Below are 21,288 nucleotides of genomic sequence, written 5' to 3' on the forward strand. Positions count from 1 at the left end.
TGAAAATTGACACATGTCTTTGGCCTCTTTTATATGGATTGTTTTCATTATTATTATTTTTAGTTGGCATTTATTCAAACTATCACAATTAATCTTATGTAACCGATCTGATATTATAGAAATTTTTCATCCGCTGTGGGAATAAATAGAAAATACTTATAACAATTCACCAGCCCAACTTTCTTAAATTAACTGTCTATTAAAAAATTTATTTATTAATTCAATAAAATTAAAACTCGATCTTATTGGATTGCGTCCAGCTGACGCACCCTTCATCCATTTATACTTTACGTTTGTATTTAATCTTATGAAATGTCTTAAGATTTTTAAACTTAATTATTGCTCTAATATTGTCTTTGTTTCGTTTTCCCAGAAATCCTCAGCCCTTAACAGCCCGTGAAAAGAAGAAACAAAAAAAATATTTAAAAACTTATAAAAATAATGCATTTATATTAAAAAAAAAAGCAATAATTAATGTTTTACTTTATATAATTAATTATAAGGTTCTCCACTGTTGGATTTGTCAGGGATTTAGTCGCCCCACAGTCACCTGCCTTCCAATTCTGAAATCATGCCAAAAATGTTTGACACTGACTTCAAAATTAATTTCAGGCTAATTTTAGAAACAACTTTTGATGAGAAAATTTATTTGAAATCTTTTACTAGAGTTCATTTTCACCTTAACATTCATGTCCGAGTCAACTTTGGCTCCAGTCACATTGATGTTAGAATCAAACATCTTTAAATAAATTGATCAACGAGCTGAATTTGAAATCAAGGTACGACATTTACCTTAAGAGTTCCAAACTGGAAAGCTATAACTGAAAGAAAAATGTCGAACACATTTTAATTTATTTATTTTCAAAAAGAAAAACCCCTTAAATTAGAATTATACACCGAACAATATTTGACGACATCGGTAATGACAAGTCACAAAACTATCCTTGCTGAGAACTCTTCATTGTTTTCATATCTTCCTTCTTTTGGTTCTGAGTTATTTTGCTCTCTTGAATTTCCAAAAGGGAAACAGGATTTCCAATTTACCTGCGAGGAGACATCTGAGGAATTCCATATCTACCAGAATCTACACATTTTAGGTTTTGTTTGTTGTCTTAGCAGAAGAGGAAATAGAAAAGGATGAGAGAAGGCTGCACCTAACAAGCATTTTCACAGGAAAAATTTCCAACTCCGCTAATTGCTAATTATCCTTGCCAGATCTTTTACCCTTCTTCTGTCTCTGCTTTAGCTGAGTCAAACCTGGTGCTGTAATCTTCACATTGCTTATGATTGCCGCGAACAATTCTGGATCTGTACATGCTTTCATGAGTTCCTTCTCCCGGCTTGTCACCTCTGGCGTATGACTAAACAAATTCATTGCAGTTTTGGCAGCTGAAAAAAAAAAAATCATTTGAAATAATGTTACGAACAAGGTTCTTCAATGAGAAGAAGCAAAGGCCGCCAAAAAAAAATGTTGAAATATAAACAGTTCACCATAAGAGCATAGCCTACAAAGGAAATGAACAAAGCCACCAGCTACTAATTGGAATTTGTCCATATCTAAAGGGTAAAAGGTTGAAGTACCATATTACCTTATCACCGGATAGAGCACATATCACAAAGTAAAAACACATGAACTAATAGATAGTTGCTATGAAAAATTACAAAAATTGATAATTACGCAAATCTAATAAAAAAAAAAATCTTTCGACAGAAGACGGGAAGGTATGTGGAGGGACCAAAACAAATCTGCAGCTATCCAGCCCAAATTACAACTAGATGCTTCTCATCATAATTGCCTTTGACTCGAGTAATCCAACTTGGACACCCTCATACCTACATTATTTTACTGTCCATCCATACACGCTCACCATCTAACTACTTGTCATACTATTGGATAGCTACTAAAGTGAACTGAATAAGTTTCCAGCTCTTAGAGTCTGTCATTATATGTGAAGAATTCTTCTCTCGAGTCAAGTAATAATATTTATGTATCCTTAACCTTAGAGGGCTTTTTTCTATTCTCAAGTTTCAATGTCCTAAATGTGGAACACAAATCAGTAAACATTGAGACAAAGATCCACCATATTGGCTTTTTGTTCCTGCAATGTCCCAACTCAATAGACATACTTTCTTTATGTGACTGTCTTATGGGAACAAAAATAGGTATGTGCATCTTCTAGCAGAAATCGAACGATCTTACATTGTTGATGTGCGTGTGTGTATAAAAAATAGAAGCTGCTTGTTCTTATATAAAGTTGAACAAGGAGATGATACAGGTATCAGAACCTGCTGTGAACTGCGCATAGATTTATAATATGGAAATTTGCAATGCACAATGTATTGAGAAGATAAAAGTATAATTAGATACTGCCTGTGCATGAATTACTAAAAAAAATTGCTATCAAGATGCATTTGAAATCCCAAGTGAGTGTCACTTTCCCATCATGCTATAAAAAAATAAGACCAATAAAGTACCTTTGCCTTTTTTAGCAGTTCCTGGGGTTATCTTGACCCGATATTTGTATGTTTGCAGGGCATTGTAAGGTCCACAGACAGGTACAGCATAAAGCAAAATATCACTCGGAAGTGGATTGCCCGTAAAATAATCTAAGTCATTCAATTTCTCTCTCTCTTCTTCACCTATCTCAGGGATGTCATCATCCTCAGTTGCAGCTATATCGATCTCACCATTGCCTTTATTTAGTACATTTACAGAGTCTCCAGAGACATTGACATTTGTCTTCTTAGGTTCAACATTATGTTCCTGACAGTCCTTGGAAAGATGACCGGCCTTCTTGCATTTGAAGCATATTTTAGATGATGAGTTGTTCTCATCTGTATAGCAACAAAGGTTGGTCAAAAGTTAGTCAAGTACCTTAAAATAGACAAGGATATTATATACTCTAGCATGCCTTGCAACTGTTTAATGTTCAATCATACAGAAGGTTGAAACTTAAAAATAAATGCATATTGATTGGCACAGCTCATTTAGGCACGTTTCCTGCAAAGAAAATAGATAGGCGAAAGCAAAGGGTAAAAAAACTACTGGGAAAAGGATTGAAAATAGTTTTCATCGGACCATTTCCTAAGGGGAGGAAAAAAAAAAGAGGAAAACTTATATTTCAAAATTTTTTAAGGAGAAAGAAATGAATGAGTGCATGTTATGGCACCACACTATACGAACCACGGTCAACAGCCAATATTTCAATTACTACTCACATCAACTGATTATGTCAAGCAAGTTTTCAAATCTAAACCAGACCTTATGTCAAATGTCCATACAATCAACAGCAATCTTCTGTTGAACTATAAAAATAGTTTTTGACAAAATGATATACCACAAGCAAAAGCAAATAATAGTACTTGGTGCAAAATGGATTGCATATCAAAAACAATAAAGAATAACAAGCTTAGTCTTATTGTTATCTAGAATTCAAAGTTGCATTGGAACTAAAGTGACAACGAAACATAAAGTCGATACAACAACACATAACAAACAATAATTACAATTATTTGTGACCAGAGACATGAATATTTTCCCACAATTGAGCTGTGTTTCACATGACAAAATCCAACTCACAAATTTACAGATTTCAATTTAAATTCAACAGATCGATTCATAAATGGGGCAATACAGATATGATCACAGTACATGAGCGGTCAGGTTCAGATTTTATAAGTTGACCCATGATCCATTTGTTAATTTACATAATTTGTAAGTTAACACTCAAATATGTTGTTCTTTTAAAATAATATAAATTTATATCAATTAATTTATACTTTATTATATCATAATTAATATAAATTCGATCAAAAGGATTAGGTCAGATGAACATATTTATCAAACAGGTTGTGTTTGGGATATAAATTAACTTGTTTATCAAATGGATCAACATTGTGTTAGAAATACATGGATCGTAGGTCAATGAAATATGACGTGTTTATGATCCATTAAACTAAATGGCTACCCCTACAATATCTTAAATAAAACAAAGATCATCTGTTAATTTTACCATGCCAAATTTTATTTACCATTCCTTACAATATTAATCTTTATCAACTCAACCACCATTGAACATGTTTATGCATTTTAACCTACTTTCTCTTGTTTACATCTGTTGGATTACACCAATATGCCCACAAATTTAGTCTTAGCTTTTCTTCTTTAGTTTGCATTATCTATTGAAATTTCACAAATTACACATAACTGAGGTTTTCTTTGGTCTACCCATATTCCCATCTGACCTAAATTCCTGTCACCTTTCCTACACTAATTTTTTAATGTATTCTTTCTCGGCTAGTCAACACTCTAAGCATAGAATGTGCTTGATTTAGAAACATACTAAGTTTTCCTTTTAGCCTAAGTGAACACAAAGTGTATACAAAAACTCTTGAACTCCCTTTCCATTATAACCTAACAACTTTTATCCTATAAATAACACCTTATCAATCTTGATAAGTACTATGCAAGGATAATACATTGACTCCTATCATAAATAGTGAAGCAATGGAACTAATTCCCTTGGTAAAAACAAATATAATTTTGGCTCACAGACAGCAATATATTGTTACAATATATTAAACAACAATTAATCATCAGGCATAAATGAATGGAAAATTGCCAACCACATATAAGTGCACAAAAGCACTTTTGTTGGATACCTGAATTACCAAAAAAAAACTTGCTGTAGTTAAAACATGGAAAGTTGCATATCATTATAAATTTCATTGATAAAAAAATGTAGATTACCAGTCAAAGATTTATTCAACTTGCCAGTAAAAGTAACAAGTTTTTCTGGCTCCTTCTCCTTTTGTGGTGCTTTTCCAGAAGACTGAACCATCAAGATTACAGGTATGATAAACAAAAAATAATGAAAAATGTGAAAAGGATCTCTAAAACTAAGAAAATGTACATTTAACTTACTGCAAGCAAAGCCATGCGGATTCTCCTTTCTTCTTCATCCTGTTCTGCATATTTCTCCTTGATCTTCTTAAGTTTCCCCTTCTGCCCACGAGTAATCTTTGGATTAACCGGCCTCACCTTCTGATTGTCATCTAGTTGTGAATTGGCAGGACTTGTATCATTCTCATTTTCATCAGAGCCCTTTGCTGCATCAGAAGTGTTCTTCTGGCCTTTCTTGAATTTTCTTCTTTCTGCCTTAGATATGTAAGGCTTCTCCCTGCCTATACTCGTTTTAATTTCATTTGTCTGAGACTCAACTATCGTTGATCCATGTGTATCAGATACAGCGTTATTACTTGAAAGCTTAGCGGGCTTGAGGCCAAGTGCCTTGTCGATAAGAAGGTCAAGTTGTGAAGAACCAGATGTGTCAATTCTGTCATCTATATCTGATGGCCTTCCGGCATGGAAGTTTCCTTCTCCAGTTTCATCTTGAGAAAAAACTTCAGGTGGATTTGAAGATGTAGCCTCAGTGGTTAAAGTAACAATGGAAGAATCAAATCCAGTGATGGTATCTGTATCCCCATTAGGCTGATGCCTAATTGGATTGAAGTGATTTTCTGTTTCCTTACTTGTATCTTCTACATCAATATCCTGCTCATCAGAGTCAGAATTATCCTGCTCCTTGTGTGATTCTACTTCCATCTCAAGAAGACCCTCCTCCTCTCCTCTAACTCTCCTCTCATTCAAATGTGGTGCCAAGGAGCTCTCATCCAAACGAAACATAATGCCAAAACCCATAACAAGAGGGTGAGGGGGAAGGAAATTTTTCCTACCACGAATCATAAAACTACCTACGGTGAGATACTCTCCAGAGGGAGCCGTCTTACTTACTTGATGTGGATAAACCCACCAGGCACTTGTGACAATTTTTGAGTCCCATGCTTGGCTATGGCAAACCTGTGAGGAATATGTCTTAGAACCTTTGTAGAAGGAAAGCTCCTAAAGCATCATATCTCCAACATTACAACAAAAAATGTTGAACTAACTACTAAGAACCTAATCACAAGAAAGGGCAAAAAGGGGATTACTGGTCTTTGGGCATAAAAAGGTAAGCCTCAACTCACAGTAAAACATCCTGCTTGATTTAATGTCAGAGGTGGTATTGGATTGTCCGGTTTGTGATTCTTGATTACAGTACTAGAAGCTCCATGCAAATCAGCATGCACATACCTATATTGTGACCACGTTAAGAATTGTCCCAGAAAAATAAATAAAAATTTTCTGGAAAGATGCAAGAGATTGAGAACATAAATTATGCAAACAGATGCAACTTTCAGAATATCTATACTCAAATTTCACCTTTTAGGTTTTAGATGCTGTAGTCTGGATGATTTTATTAACAAATCACAAAAAAGGCATGGAAAATTAATGAGATAAAACACTATCCAGAATCTGACACCTTATTAGATGCATACAGAATTCAAACCATGAGTAAGCACAGGTAGTATTCTTAGAGAGAAGAGATTAACAATCTCTGGGTACAAAGGAGAAAAGAGAATGACAGTTAACATTTTGAGATTAATACTTGCTTGATGGATTATATGCATAGCCAACTCTTTTAACTTAGTCCAACTCTTATAAACTTAGTGTACAAAACACTTTATTTCAATCAATCTAAATAAAAATAAACCAATAAGAAAATAAATATATTCTAATGCTTTGGTTCATGATGGGCCAAATCAATATTAAAACTAGTTTCAATTACGATAGCATACACAATATAATTAAGATAAACTATTATTTGTTGATAATGTGGCAGAGAAGCACATAGCATACCTTCTACCAAATGTTGCACAAGGGCATTCCCTAATTCTTGAAATGTATAATAAAACTCTAACGTTGATTAGTCTGATTTTTCCATCTAGAAAGTTTCTTGTTTTGGATGTTTCCCATAAAGAGGGGAAAGAAAAATGGCACAATTGCAAGGGATACAAAATGCAAGACTATTTAAGATACTTGTGATTTTCTTTTAAAATAACAAAAAAGGATTATTCAACATAGCATGGCTTTACATTCACTTCTTCTGTATTCCATCTTGAATATTTATAGCACAGGTTCAAGAAAAGATATTCCAGTAAGAGCCAAAATCTTAATAAAAGAATTGCCTGATGGATGCATAACCAAATATAACTTAAAAACTCTTTTATCAATGTTGACTACAAGCTAGTAGAAGTACAGAACGACTTTACTTACAGGTCTCCCTTAGACATATATCGTTTGACTATCATCTCATTTTGTTGTGCATCACGACCACTTATCACCAAATAATTTTCGCTGCTAATAAACCAGTTAAATTTCTCAAACCAATGAACTTTGCGCATGTGAGAGATTGCCGCAACAGTCTTCTCCTGCAAATACACAAACAAGAGTAACCAATTAAATTACAGAGGCCTACTTAAAAGAAGAAATCAAAATTGCAGTCCACCACAAGAAAGTAATTTTGAACTTACATGTAATAAGACATTAGCAAGGATTGTCTCAATCAAACTTTGGCAATTAAGGATAACCCAGATATTTTATAATTTTCAAGGCTTGTGTTAGTATTATTCAAAAAAAGTCTGAAATTATAGAAAGCAATTTTACAAACAACAAAGTGTCGTGTCATTGTGAAGAGAAAATCATAATGTAAGGGGCATAGGAGCGTGGATGAAGTCTGCGTTCTTTTTAATTCTTCATTAAAAGGGTAGATCCACATTATATGGATGCATGCCCACAAACTAAGGAAATGAGTACCTAAGCATATGATACAAGAAAAAATAAATAGAGAACAATAGTGAGAGAAGTAATAAAGATATCCTACATACAAGAATTCTATTCTTGATAGAGATATTCCAAAGAATATTCAAGAGATATAGTAGGGCATGCTACAGTGTTGGATAAGCTGGAAATATTCTAGCATTCCCAACAGTCCGCATTAAATTGATGAATGAATATCAGTCATTTCAGATTGCTTGTAATGTCTCTGCAAACTTAATTGTAGATATGCCCTTCCAACATTTCCAACACTCCGCATTAAATTTATGAATGAATATCAGTCATCTCAGATTGCTTGTAATGTCTCTGCAAACTTAATTGTAGATATGCCCTTCAACTTTCTTCAGCTCGAACAATGGGGAACACCTCATTAAGAGAAGGCACCTCTTCTTTTTAAAAGATTTGAAAAACAAACTTGATCGAAGATTGAGTTATGTCCTGCAAGAAAATCACACACAAACTCCTTCCACAAGTGTTTGAGTATCTTTCTTTTTTGGATTCCTATATTGATCCATATCCATCCATAATCTCTTCGTAGAATTGAGATATTCAGTAATAGCTTAATTGCCTTGCCCCGTATTTATAATCTTAGTCTTCAAGTACAAGAATTGATCACATTCTATGATCACACACCCATAAAAGGCAACCCGCTGCACAAAGCTCCCGCCATGCGGAGTCCCAAGGAAGGATCCATTGTACGCAGCCTTACCCTGCTTTTTGCAAGAGGCTATTTCCATGATTCGAACCCGTGACCTTTTGGTCATAAAGCATCAACTTTATCATTGCGTCAAGGCTCCCCTTCCACACACCCATAAAGGAATAAAAAGAAAGATAGGAGATAGGAATAGAGAGCAATAAAGGGAGAGAAATTAATAAAAAAATCCTTATATTATGAACTAGGCAACTGACTAGGCGACTAACTAGGACACCTAGTAATTAAGTGGTCTCCATTATGCGGTTATTTTAAAAAGTGAACCCGGAGAGCCAACTAGGCCTCTTAGGTGATCTAGGCAAATTGCCTAAGCGATCTCAGAAGGTTCATTACACAAAAATGGTTTATTTTCAGTAAATAGCTCAAATAAAATAATAAACCCTAATTACACAATATACCAACCACACTTGATTATAAGAAAACAAAGAGAGTGATAAAAGGAATTTACTGAGAATTTTTATATAATGAAGTTATTTGATTATAACATAATAATATTATCAACATTTTGATATTGTATCTTGAGACTAATTATAAAGTTGACTGCTATGTTATATTGTTATATGCCTTTCTTGAAATGTGGCATTACATGGTATATTCGTACATATTTATTGAGCTATATATTTGCTTCATTGCAATGTGAAAAATGACGTTTTATATAATGTTGTTATGTGTTTATTTTCAATTATCTACTTCTTAATTTGTAATTGATAATCTTGCTTTGATTAATTCATACACTTTATTGGATTAATATTTTTTATTTAATATCATTTCAATGCCAACTGCTTAGGTGCTATGCAGTGACCTGACTGAAATCATCATTTAAACCCTTGTATACAATTATTCCTATGGATAATAGAGATATCCCAAAGAAAGCATACGACCAATCAGTTTCCTAGATATTGATAATTCACTAAATGCCAAATGAGATTGTAGTGCTGTCCAGCAAGTTGCTCAATGTAAATAATAGCTGTAGAATTTTCTTGCTAAAAGTTTCATAAACAAGAAATTAGCAAGAGACAGCTACAATTCACAGTCTCACAGATAAGTCATGCTGATCAATTTGTAAGCATCCTAAGCATGTAAATTCCAATTTCTATCACAAGTTAACCCCTAAATTTATTTAAGGTATCACAACTGTAAGATTAGATATGTGAACCAATTAAACCAAAACATTAAACATATAGAAAAGAACAAAAGCTCTGACATGAATCTGTGAAAGTTCATCCCATGTAGGCATGTATACAAGATCAGCTATAGGGCATAGAATATATATACCTGAGCAAGTTGAAGTTTAGTTTTCTTCTCAGCAGCTTTGAAAGCCTTCTCGTGTGCTTTAACAGTTTTGTCCTGCTTATTTTCCTGTCGTTTCTTCAATTCATACCAGCGACGAGCATTGGCATGTGCAGAAAGAGCCAAATCAACCTCAACCTGGAAAAAATGCCATCAACAAAATTTTTACAATGCTTGTCCTAGATATCTCTGACCACAAAGAGCCTAAGCAAAAGACCAAAAGAAATATTGCATGAAAGCATACAAAGAAAGAAAATACTATTGATTTGTAATATACGCGATTACTAATATATTTCATGGTAAAGAAGTTCCAAAGTCTTCATTGTGTGTTAAACTTTAGCTCTCACAAATCCACATCTGAAGTTATTTTCTCCTTTCAATTGTTAAAATCATATTTCCATACATATTTTTTCTCAAATTTCCTTTTCATGGATGCTTTATTGGAAAAATCATCAGAAGACACTCATCTGATGTACCGATTCTGAAAATCAAATATTGTCCAATAATCATGATCAAATAAAATACATCTACAAAGTATTTTCTATAAAATATTTACAAGTATTTCCCAATTAGCCAAATATTGGGAAGAACATATCTATAACATATTAGTGAAAATGGTCCAAAGTCAACTTTATCTCATTACTCATATTTGGTATTGTTTGAAATAACCAACCACTCAAGGGAAACACACATAACCCTAATCTAGTGTTTGGCTGGTATTGAACTGAATCAACTACGATGCTATGGCCTGAGCATGGAAAACAAGCTACTACGTAGCCACCTATAAGGCTAAAAACAAGTGATCTATATGTCTTGCATTCTCAGAGCCCATCAAATCTTTTGTAACTCAAACTAACTACGATGAATATTATGATCAGAAAAAGAAATTAAATGAATACATACTTTACACAAGTATAAGATACTCAGACTGACACCACCTCAATCTGTGAAAATATTTTCAGTCCAGACAGCCACCAAACCAAAAATAGGAATGAGATTTATGCAAACAATGTCTTTGATGTTTTATTATGTTGCTATATGCTTGATTCTTGTTCCATCAAAGTTTACTTCAAACTGCCAGCCACCAGGACACGTGTGTTAGTTGCTTAACAGTTATTTCTTCCTTGACTAAAGGCACTGCACATGCATATCGATGCATCACCAAAATATCAAAATAATTAAATGTATACAAACCTTCAAGATTAAACATAAAAGATATATAGCCATGCTAATTGTTCAAAAGCTAAAATATTTAGCAAGCAATCATACTGGTAAGCATAGAAAATCAGTAATGCCACACATAACCAGGAGAACAGGATGATATTTTGAAGTTATAGTAGGAATTTTCCATATGCAAAAAGTGCATTGATCTTGTTCTTCCACTAATACCTTCTCAACCGGGGCAGTTTTCTCATCATCATCCATTTCATCGAGGTTGTTACTTAATAGCAAAGTAATACAATTTCTATCAAGATAAAGCTTGTCAATTAAACCAGCTACAGGATTTCCTGATTTTCTCTCTTCTTTCACCATACGAGCAAGGTCCTCCCAGCTCATCCCATTTGCAAGTGCAACACGAACAGCCAATATGGCTGCATCCACATCTTCCAAGTTATACTCGATCAATTCAGCCATTCTGATTGAGTAATCAACTTCCTTCTTTAGAGCATGAACACGGTTTTCCTGCATTTAAATAACAAACTGAAAAAGTAACTACCAAAAAAATGTATGGTTTTTAATAATGTTTTGCAGATATTTGCAAGAAAAAAATAGAATAATCGATGATATGTACAGAGTGGCAACTTGACCAGATTAAAAACTAGGACAGAATCATAATATGTGAAGTCACTGAATCACAACTACCATGCACTATCTTAATAAGTACAGACGTTGCAAGTACTAACGAGAATAAAAGGCAGTAGAAAATAAAAAAAGCAATGAGTGACTTCTGATTCTAAATTTAAACTCACTCTCCTATTAGCAGAAGCAGCCAAGACTTTTGGGAATGTGCAAATACAATCTGGCAGCAAATTACAATACAAAAGGTGCATAGTTTTCCTCAACAAGCATGACTAATCCTATCCTTTTGTGTATGATTTTCTATGGGTGCTGGAAAACATTGCTCCATCAGATCTGTGCATGTTTCTGTCATAAGTTGATTAAGTTCTCTTGAAAGTGTTATATTGATAACCATACAAGAATGCAATGACACAACTTTCAGAAATGCAAATTCATTCTTAAAGAATTTACATATTTAGAACCTGATCCAAGCGAATCTTATCAAGCTTTTGCATAGCTGATTCTTCTTTTGCTTTCCGCTGTTGTTCAGAGCGTTGACTTTCAATTTTACTGTAGAACTCATCTAGGGCATAATCAAATGCATCAAACTTTATGCATTCCCTTGATTTAAATTGGTTCAATAAAAGAGGACAAAATTCATCATAGATCTGTACACACAAAAAACAAATACATTCAGCTTCAAAGAAAAACAAAATTAGTGCAGAAACAAACAAATGTATCAATAGGCCACTAGTCAATACATAAACTGATTATCTTAATCGTGGATTAGATAATTGACCAAAAGATCATAAAGCTTAACGGGTACACCTATTGATGCACATCTTTGCAATCAAGAAAAGCATATGTTTTCCCTATGCAATCTTGTTTTACCTTGTCCACTTTAAGTTCTGATGTAACTACATGCTCCTTCTTCCCAGTACCTTTATTCTGCATCAAAATGTATCCCTCTGGAATGGTAGGACCAGATATAACATCCTCAAGCCAGTCCTCAAACCTTGTGACAGCTTGAGCCAAAATCTCAAAATTTTCATCACTAATTTTGACATTGGTATTTTCCCCAACTTTCACATTAGGAAGAAGACCAGCATCCAATATTATATGCTCAGATAGTGCAGGCCCATAGCTCAGTGCCTCACCAAGGATGGACTTTAATGTAGTTTTGTTTGGCTGTTTTTTCCTATTAGTTTCCTGAGCTGAGGGAGGTATGGTCATGCTTTTACCATCACCACCATCTTCAGATCTGTCATGTACGACGTCAATAGCCTCAGAGGAATTGCTTTCATTGGCCGGATCAGAACAAGCAAGTGCAGATTTCAATTTCATTAGATTAGTTCTTTCAAATACACGACAAGCTTCGATTGGGTAGCGATGGCGTGACATTATTGCCAACCCCTTATCATCATCTCTGCAATATGACATAATTAGCATTTTGAGATAAAGTATATATTAACCAGTTCTTTTGTAATTCAAATACTGTCACATGGCACTTCAAAAGAAATATAAATTAGTTCTGCCAGTCAAAAGGACAAGATAGATTAACAGAAAAAGTGGATGTAAAGATAATCGGTTGGAAAGTCATCTAGCTTGCAAAAGAGTTCAGAAAATATTATCCTAGGGATGGAAAATGAGCACAAAGTTCTAAAAAATCAAAAGGATGCATGACAAACTTAAAATTGGTGTGCTCAGAACTTTATGAAGGATTCTGAAACTCTAAAGATTGCATGAGAACTAGAAATGCTTTTATAATAAAATTTATATCAATTCATCTTGGCATGCACTTGAAGTAAAAATGAATAAAATAATTTTTTATTCAATTATATAATTAATATAGTCCTAGGTAACAGAGAATTAAATGATTAAATCCCTTTTGAATTCATCTCAGAGTGCACTTTAACACGTTTGTAGTGTGTTGAGTATTGATACAGTATATAACAATAAAAATTTAATTCATTCTTGTTATTGTTTTATTTTTAAAAGTAAATAAACTAGTTGGAAGGGTATTAAGGGAGGAAAGCTAATTCAAATTCATCACAACACATTTCGATTTTTGTCGAATATTGGCACCACATGATGTCGAGTCCATATTGTCAAGACCACTAAGGATCAAATCTCTAGCACAAAAAGATTCTTTGAGCTTTTCTCCCATCTAATAATGACACTTGTTTTGTGTCATCAATAACTAAGTGCTTATAATATTTTGAAACTTATTCCTTTGAAACTTTAATTCAAATGACTTTTTATTTGGCATAGATCAATATTTGGAATTAAAATAAGTCTAGTGGCTTTAGAACATATCTGAATTCATCTCAGCATACTCAACGTCAGCAAATTTAAAAATGATAGCCAAGAGCGTACTTGATAAGTCAAGAGGATGAACACCACCGAATAAAGAATTTTGACGGTGGAATGAGGAAGCACATGAGAAAGTGGTAGAAAACCGAATGACCTATAAGTCACTATACACTTGTAAAAATGAAGAAAACTTAAAAAAAGGTATGTAGTAGCTAACAAAGTGGTGATTGAAGCCGAGAATAAAGCTTTCAAACGCTTGTATTGACAACTTAATACAAAAGAAGAGGAAACAAACATCTATAAAATAGCTAAAGCAAGAGAGAGGAAAACAAAAGAATTTACCTAAATAAAACCATTAAAATGAATCCAATAGGGTATTAGTGAAGGATAAGGAAATAAAGGAACAATGGAAGAGGTATTTTCATCGACTTTTTAATGAAGGTTTAGGTGCTTAGGAAACTTAAACAGGTATGGAGAGAATACAAATTTAAATTTTTATTCGAGAACTCAAACTTTAAAAATAGAATAGGCGTTAAATGGGATATGTTCCGAGAAATTTGTTACTAAGGGGACGATGGGACTTGAGAGCAACTTCTCTTGGAAGGACCTTGAGGGATGTCAGATCTCGATCTTCGAGTGGCTGCACAACGCCACTAAAGAAAGAGTTAGAGGGTGTCAATAAGGATCTCGGCGAAACCTCTCCAATGCTTAAGTCAAATTGAGCCAAGAAAGAAACTATAACAGCCAAAATTTATCTCTTTTCTGTCTTACCACTTTGAGGTGTAATGCTAGCTATTTTAAGGCGTGCAAGGGAGTTCATCCCGATATAAGTGAACCACGAAGCCCCTGTTTTGGGGGCGTGTCCACGTCCGACACTTCTTCGATGAATCAACTAAGCTAAGTAGTTGGCTTCTTGCCTTTGTATGTTTTAGGAGCTCATGGACTAGGGGCTTTCGAACTTGTGTAAGAGGGGTCAGTGTTTTGTAGGCTAGATCGGCTTACGACCTTTAGCATGAAGTGAGGTGTTAACCGATCAAAGGGCCTATACTAGGGAACTCACTCCAATTATCCTTTCTTGAAGGGTATTGGGCCAACGATGCCAACTAGAAGGGGGATCAGCTTCAAAAGTCGACTCCTAGAGGTCCTCTAGCAATCCATGCTACCTAAGGGGGCTGAATACTCCAACCGACCTTGGGGACTCAGCTACTAGTTTGACTTGCAAGGGAATCTGATCTTGAGTCCTTGTTGGTTCGGTTCTCCCTTGTCCTAACTCGTGAGGAGACCCCACTAGTTGCGTAGGCAAGTCGTCCATCGCGGCCTAAAAATTTTTGTTGACATCAGGATGCAAAATGGGAAAGTGGTTAAACTGGATCATATTCAAATCGAGGCACGAAAGTACCTAGAGAAGCAGAGTATCGAGTGGCTTACAAAGTTATTCAACTGAATTGAAAACAAAGAAAATGTCTAAGGATAAGTACTCTAGTTCCCCTTATAAAAATAAAGGAAACGTACAAAATTATACAAATTATAAAGGCATTAAACTAATAAGTCAATTTTGAAAAGAGTGATATGAAAGAGATCAAGGAAACCAAGGTGATCGATAATCAATTTGGATTCATGTCTAAAAGTTCAACGATATAAGTTGTACATTTTCTCACACAACCGATGAAAAATATTGGAAAAAGAAGCAACAGTTACCCATGGTATTCATTAACCTATAAAAAAATAAAAATTTATGACAATTCTAAGGCCAATTATATGGAGAATTCTAGAAAAGACTAATGTTAGCATAACATATTTAAATAATTAAGAACATAAATGAGGATATAATTACAAAAGTGAAGGCTCCAAACGGATTAACTGAAGTGTTTCCTATATAAAGATAGGAGCTGTAAGTCCATACCTTTTAATAGATGAACTCAATGGGCACATCTAAGACATGTGTGCATGGTGCATTTTATTTGCAAATATTGCTTTAGTCGATGAGACACGTGAAAGAGTAAATGTTAAGCTTGTATCTTTGATGGGAAACACTAGAAGTTAAAGGTTTTAAGTTTAGTAGAGTAGAATATGAAATTTAAGTTTAGTAGTATTAGACGTAGCAAGACAATTGTTAAACTAGACAAGTGAGCTTTAAATATCCAAGATCATTTTTGTAAAAGAATAGAGGAATTAATAAAGATGTTTTAAATAGGATACAAGCAAGATGGTTGACATCAAGTGTTATAGGCAAGGTTTAAAATCTCGACCCGTGCCGAGATTTAGGTCCTAAATCGAAACAACATGATTTTGGTATCGTATCGTGTCTTACCAATACAGTTTCAATATTTTTTTTTATTTATATATAGTAATTATTAGATAAATATATTTATTATGTATAATTTAAAAATAAGTTGTATATTGATTTTATATAAATCCTCCATTATTAAACAACTTAATATTAGTAGAAAAATAATTAAATGTAATTTTCTTTAAAGAAAATTAATCTATCAATAACTCAAATTAAAATTGATACATTATAATATGTTACCTTACTAATACTAAAAGGAGTGGCGTGAATCAGATTGAAGCATTAATTCTTGTAATATTTAGCTTAGGTAATCTTTATATATCCAGATTAAATAATCATAACGGGGCAGCCTGATGCACGAAGCTCCCGCCATGCGGGGTCCCAGGAAGGATCCATTGTACGCAACCGTACCCTTCTTTTTGCAAGAGGCTGTTTCCAGGGTGACCTTTTGATCACAAAGCAACAACTTTACCGTTGCGCCAAAGCTCCCCTTCCAGATTAAATAATCATAATTATATAAATTAATACAAAATATTATTTTATATATAATATTATATAAATTAACTATTTATTAATTTAATTAATTAATAATTTAAATAATTTATATTTAAAATAGTAAAAAAAATTAGAATATCAATTAAACATTAAAATAGTAAAAAAAATACAAAATAATTTTAAAATTATCAAAATATAAATTTGATTTATTAGAATTTTTATAAAAAAAATTAAAATTTTTTAATAAAATTTAAAACATTAAAAACAATTTCAGAATGTTATTTAATAAAATTTATTAATTTTTTAAAAATTTTAAATATATTTTTTACATTTTATTATGATAATTTAATTAAGGTTTATAAAAGCCTCTTTAAAATATCACACTTAAGTAGGAATTGTTTGATTTATTTAAATAATAATATTAATTTTGTACAATAACGCCTCCGGAAGGGGAGCCTTGACGCAACGGTAAAGTTGTTGCTTTGTGACCAAAAGTTCACGGGTTCGAATCCTAAAAAAGCCTCTTGCAAAAAGTAAGATAAAGCTACGTACAATAGATCCTTCCCCGGACCCAGCATAGCGGGAGCTTCGTGCACCGGGCTGCCTTTTTTTTTTACAATAACGCCCCCACGCCCCATGTCCGATGTCGCCGACACCCCACACGCGTGTCACCTCCGACGCCCCGCGAGCGCATCCGATGGTCCTGGAGGTGTTTGACGACACCGGAAGCGTCCGACGACGCTTTCGACTCCTCCAAAAATGATGCATCACGATGCCTCCGGCGCCCGCGATGCTTCAGGAGCCCCATGATGCCTCTGGCGGTACCGGAAGTGTTCGGCAACACATCCCTACTGCTCGAGATGCGCGCGCGTGATGTGCCAATTTTGCTTCCCCGGCGGAACGGTAAAAACTGTCCATGTCGGGCGGCACAAAATGGCATTTCAATTGCTGGTTATAGGTAGCTCTAAAACTTAAAGGAAAATTTTAGAGTTAAACCTTCTATATTACATGGAGTTGAATGTTGGACTATCAAGTAAGGACACGAGCAAAAAATGAGCGTCGCGGAGATGAGAATGTTAAGGTGGATGCAAGAACATTAAAAAAAAAAGTCAAGGTTGCCCTTATTGAGGGAAAACTCTGAAAAATGCATTTAAAATGGTATGAATACATACTTAGGCGTCCAATGTGAGACCATGACAAATAATCACATTAATAGAGGATGAAGGAGACGAAAGAAGGCTTGTTTAGCAATAATAAGCCAAGATAAAAAATCAGTAAATATAGATTAGGATATAGTAGGGGAATTGAGCCCAATAGCATAGGAGGATTCATATACTTACCCCACATATTGGGATAAAGGCTTGATGGATAACACCATAACAAAATTGTACCATCCCAATAGAAGATCAAAAAAATTGGCATTGCATTAGATTTAAACCTTAGTCATGACACATTTGATGTATACACTTGAGATTTACCATGTCAACCATATACTAATGTAGTAGAATGTGTTTCATTCCTCAAGGCATATTACAAGCCCTCTTCTATTGTCTCACATTCTCATGAATGTTCCCTTGAAATAAATGAAATTTCTTTTTCTCCAATCAGATATTAAAAATTACTTATTATGATTCACTTATGCGGTGATGTAGAATTGTAAATAGTGAATATGGTTAAGACATTCAATCATCTAAATATTTTGATGGAAATGACTACAAAGAAACCAAGTACTAGCATAAAAGTACAAAATTTGGCAAAGTCAATCATCTAAATATTTTGATGGAAGTAACTACAAAGAAAACCAAAACTAACATAAAATTTTTTTAAAAAAAATGTGCTGCAACATTATCAAATTTTCCCAAAATTGCATTTCTTGAAGTGCAGTACCTGTGTGAACGGAGAAGTGTCAATACAGTAAATTCTGAATCCGTGAGAAGAATATTTCCTTGGGCATACAGCTCCAGAATAACAAAATGAGCATTATTTCCTAATCCAAACTGAAAAAGAACAATCTGCAAATAAAACAATAATGGGGTTGTCAAAGTTCTGTCCAGCAATCAATTAATGTTAAACATCTTACAGAAGACCTATGATAGGGTGGTATATGTTAAAATAAGGTAAACAGATAATTGCTTATATGTCAAAGTGAACTATAACAAATAATTACACGATCATATCCAAGTTGTCGAACATCTTCAAGTCTTCTTGTCCGTATGTGTCTCCGTAATTTTAGAGTAAACCCAGATGGAGTTATATTTTTGTCCCTATAAATGCCAAAAGAAGTTGATGAGAAAACTGCATTGCTTAAGCAAGCAACTGTAGAATGAAAAATAAATAGCCACACCGGACATATTGAGTAGTATGCAGCCTTACACCACTTTCCATCAACAATAAAACCTTTTCACTCTCCCCTGACTCAGTTATTCCACTGCTATTCATCATCTTGAAGAGATAAGTCTACAAATGAAGATTCATTTGCATTACATGAAGAAAGAGAACAGAAAAATAAAGTTTAAGTACATCCAAAAAAGAAAAGTAGAGCCTTAGCAATATAACAAACAGACAGTTCTGCAACAAAATGCATGATAAGAATGCTAGATAGCGAAACCTTTGTGCCAAGTTTTACTGCAGATCTCAAGTAGAGGAATACTTGAGATTTATAAGAATTCCGGTCCTTGGAGATCACAATTACAACGTAAAGATGCTATGTTTAATTTCAAGTTGTCAGTTCATGTCTGCAAGTCTGTTGAGCTTATAAGTTACAACCTACAACAGTTCAAGGAATTTTGTGTACTTTTTTGGTGATGCAATGAAATGAGATCTCAAACTCTTTTCAGACTTTAATTCCTCCACCAATACATCTCGTCTCTATAGATATAGTATTGATTGTATTGGAACTTCAAGAATCATGCCTGAAAGCCAACTGAACACAGAATAACAAACCAAACAACACATACAAAGAGAACCAAATCTGAACTTAATACAAGCACTCACGGTACACTTATGCCTAGCAATTACCAACAAAAAATTATAACAGAACTTTCTTTTGACGGACTACCTGATAATATGTATCATTCAGTTACAGTCAAGTAACATGACAATCGTAACTACGAAGGGAAATATTTAGAGAAGTACAAAGCATAAGTTGAAGATTCGTTTTTTCCCTTAAAAATTTCAGTAACTATAGATGCAGACTATTGAAAACCGAATGTGGTTTGCCGTCAAATTGAACGGTATAAAGATTCAAGTTTTAAAAGATCAAGGAAGAAGAGAGATCGTACCAGAGACGAACAGGTGCAGAATCGATAGCAAATCGCAATACGTGCAAACAATGTAGTGGATATATTGGCAAAAACATTACATTGGGTTATGTCCGCTACCTTAGGAGAGATATCGTAGACGTTGGCGCAACGCATTCCGATGAGCTTGCGTAGGCACTTCACCTCGCCGGCCACATCGGCCGTGTTCATCCGAACCTTCACCATCTGCCCTTATCGGCAAATACCCTTTTTTTTATTTTCGCCTCTTCTTTCCTTCGTACTGTCCTCTAGCTACTTTGCAGCTTCGTCCTTCGACTCTTCTAATAGATTCTGAAGATGATTTCAGTCTCTCAGGCGCTGTGGTTCGATATTGAACTCCCGCTCTCCGCCCACCTCCCCCGCCTCGATTTGAGTCGTTGATGGCCGGCGCCTCCTTTCAAGGACGGAGGAAGAAGACGAGGGCCAGTAAACGAATTAGGGTTTACCGTCTTCCTATTTTGCCGATACCCGAGATCTCCTACGGTTGTCGATGTTCAACCCGCGTCACCGCCTCACAGGATGCAACAGTACGCGCTCGACGCAGAGTTGTGATGGGTGTAGAAATTGCAATCGGGCCCGGCCCGGCCCGGTCCCACAATCCATGCTAGGACCGCAGTCGGCGTCCAACGCCGGCACGAGCCTGAATTTGTCAGGTTTAGTTGATCAGACATTTTAATATAAGATACTAATTATTAATATTTTAAAAATAATACTCATTTTAAAAATGTTATCACTAGTTTTATTATCAAAGTCATATCAAGGCTATTTTAAATTAATATTTTAATAATCATAGGCATTTTAATTACTTAAATTAGTGGTTGATAGTTATTCAATAATTTTATAACTTTTATATCATGAATTAGTAAATTCTTGACAATAATTTAGTAACTATTTGTTGATTGTTTCGATTTACGATGGATGAAAATGGACAGACGATGAGATGATATGTATGTTGATATGGATGCTATGAGTGGACCCAGACCTAGAGGTGACGTGGCAATCAAAATTAAGGTGAGGTGACGATTAAAGTCAAGATGAGATGACAACCAGAATAACATCTTCATCAGGGCTTAGCTCCTCATTCAGTGCTAAGGCTTACGATATAAGGACGGTCAACCCCAAAATTGGTCAAACTTGAAGGATCTAGTGCTCCATTTGTAAACAATCAAGCCAACACAAAGGTTGGTCGAAATTATGACTCGTACTACATAACTCTGTTATATGGCCGGTTAGCTCATAGGCCAACCAAGCTCATCTAAGCTTAGTATTCGCTAAGTCTCTCAATATATGGTAGGGCAGCCCCTAAGTTGGTCGAGCATATGAGATACAACTCCCCACTACTATAGCATATTCTCTCTAGTCGACCCAATAACCTGTCGACCCCATGGGTCTT

The 21,288-nt window shown here is 34.5% G+C and overlaps 1 protein-coding gene across 3 annotated transcripts; it reads right to left on the minus strand.

Annotated features, from left to right (window-relative positions):
• Positions 1 to 725: 725 nt before the first annotated feature.
• Positions 726 to 20,479, minus strand: LOC121982119 (nuclear export mediator factor NEMF-like). Of its 3 annotated transcripts, XM_042535030.1 has the most exons (15): positions 19,977 to 20,466; positions 18,941 to 19,053; positions 18,764 to 18,860; positions 18,484 to 18,608; positions 12,390 to 12,924; positions 11,981 to 12,166; positions 11,109 to 11,402; positions 9,705 to 9,857; positions 7,157 to 7,311; positions 6,028 to 6,133; positions 4,925 to 5,860; positions 4,751 to 4,832; positions 2,476 to 2,835; positions 1,155 to 1,389; positions 726 to 1,044 (listed from the first exon to the last, which is right to left on the minus strand). In XM_042535030.1, exons 1-14 carry the CDS (start codon positions 20,079 to 20,081, stop codon positions 1,199 to 1,201), a joined length of 3,438 nt encoding a protein of 1,145 aa, XP_042390964.1. In that variant the 5' UTR covers positions 20,082 to 20,466; the 3' UTR covers positions 726 to 1,044; positions 1,155 to 1,198. The 3 variants fall into 3 exon arrangements, with proteins under 3 accessions (XP_042390964.1, XP_042390965.1, XP_042390963.1); XM_042535031.1 differs by having other exon boundaries at positions 726 to 1,389; positions 4,775 to 4,832; positions 19,977 to 20,479; XM_042535029.1 differs by having other exon boundaries at positions 726 to 1,389; positions 19,977 to 20,468.
• Between the last annotated feature and the right edge of the window lie 809 nt (positions 20,480 to 21,288).

The sequence above is a fragment of the Zingiber officinale genome, chromosome 5A, assembly GCF_018446385.1.
Source record: "Zingiber officinale cultivar Zhangliang chromosome 5A, Zo_v1.1, whole genome shotgun sequence".
In the NCBI taxonomy this organism is placed as follows: Eukaryota; Viridiplantae; Streptophyta; class Magnoliopsida; order Zingiberales; family Zingiberaceae; genus Zingiber; species Zingiber officinale.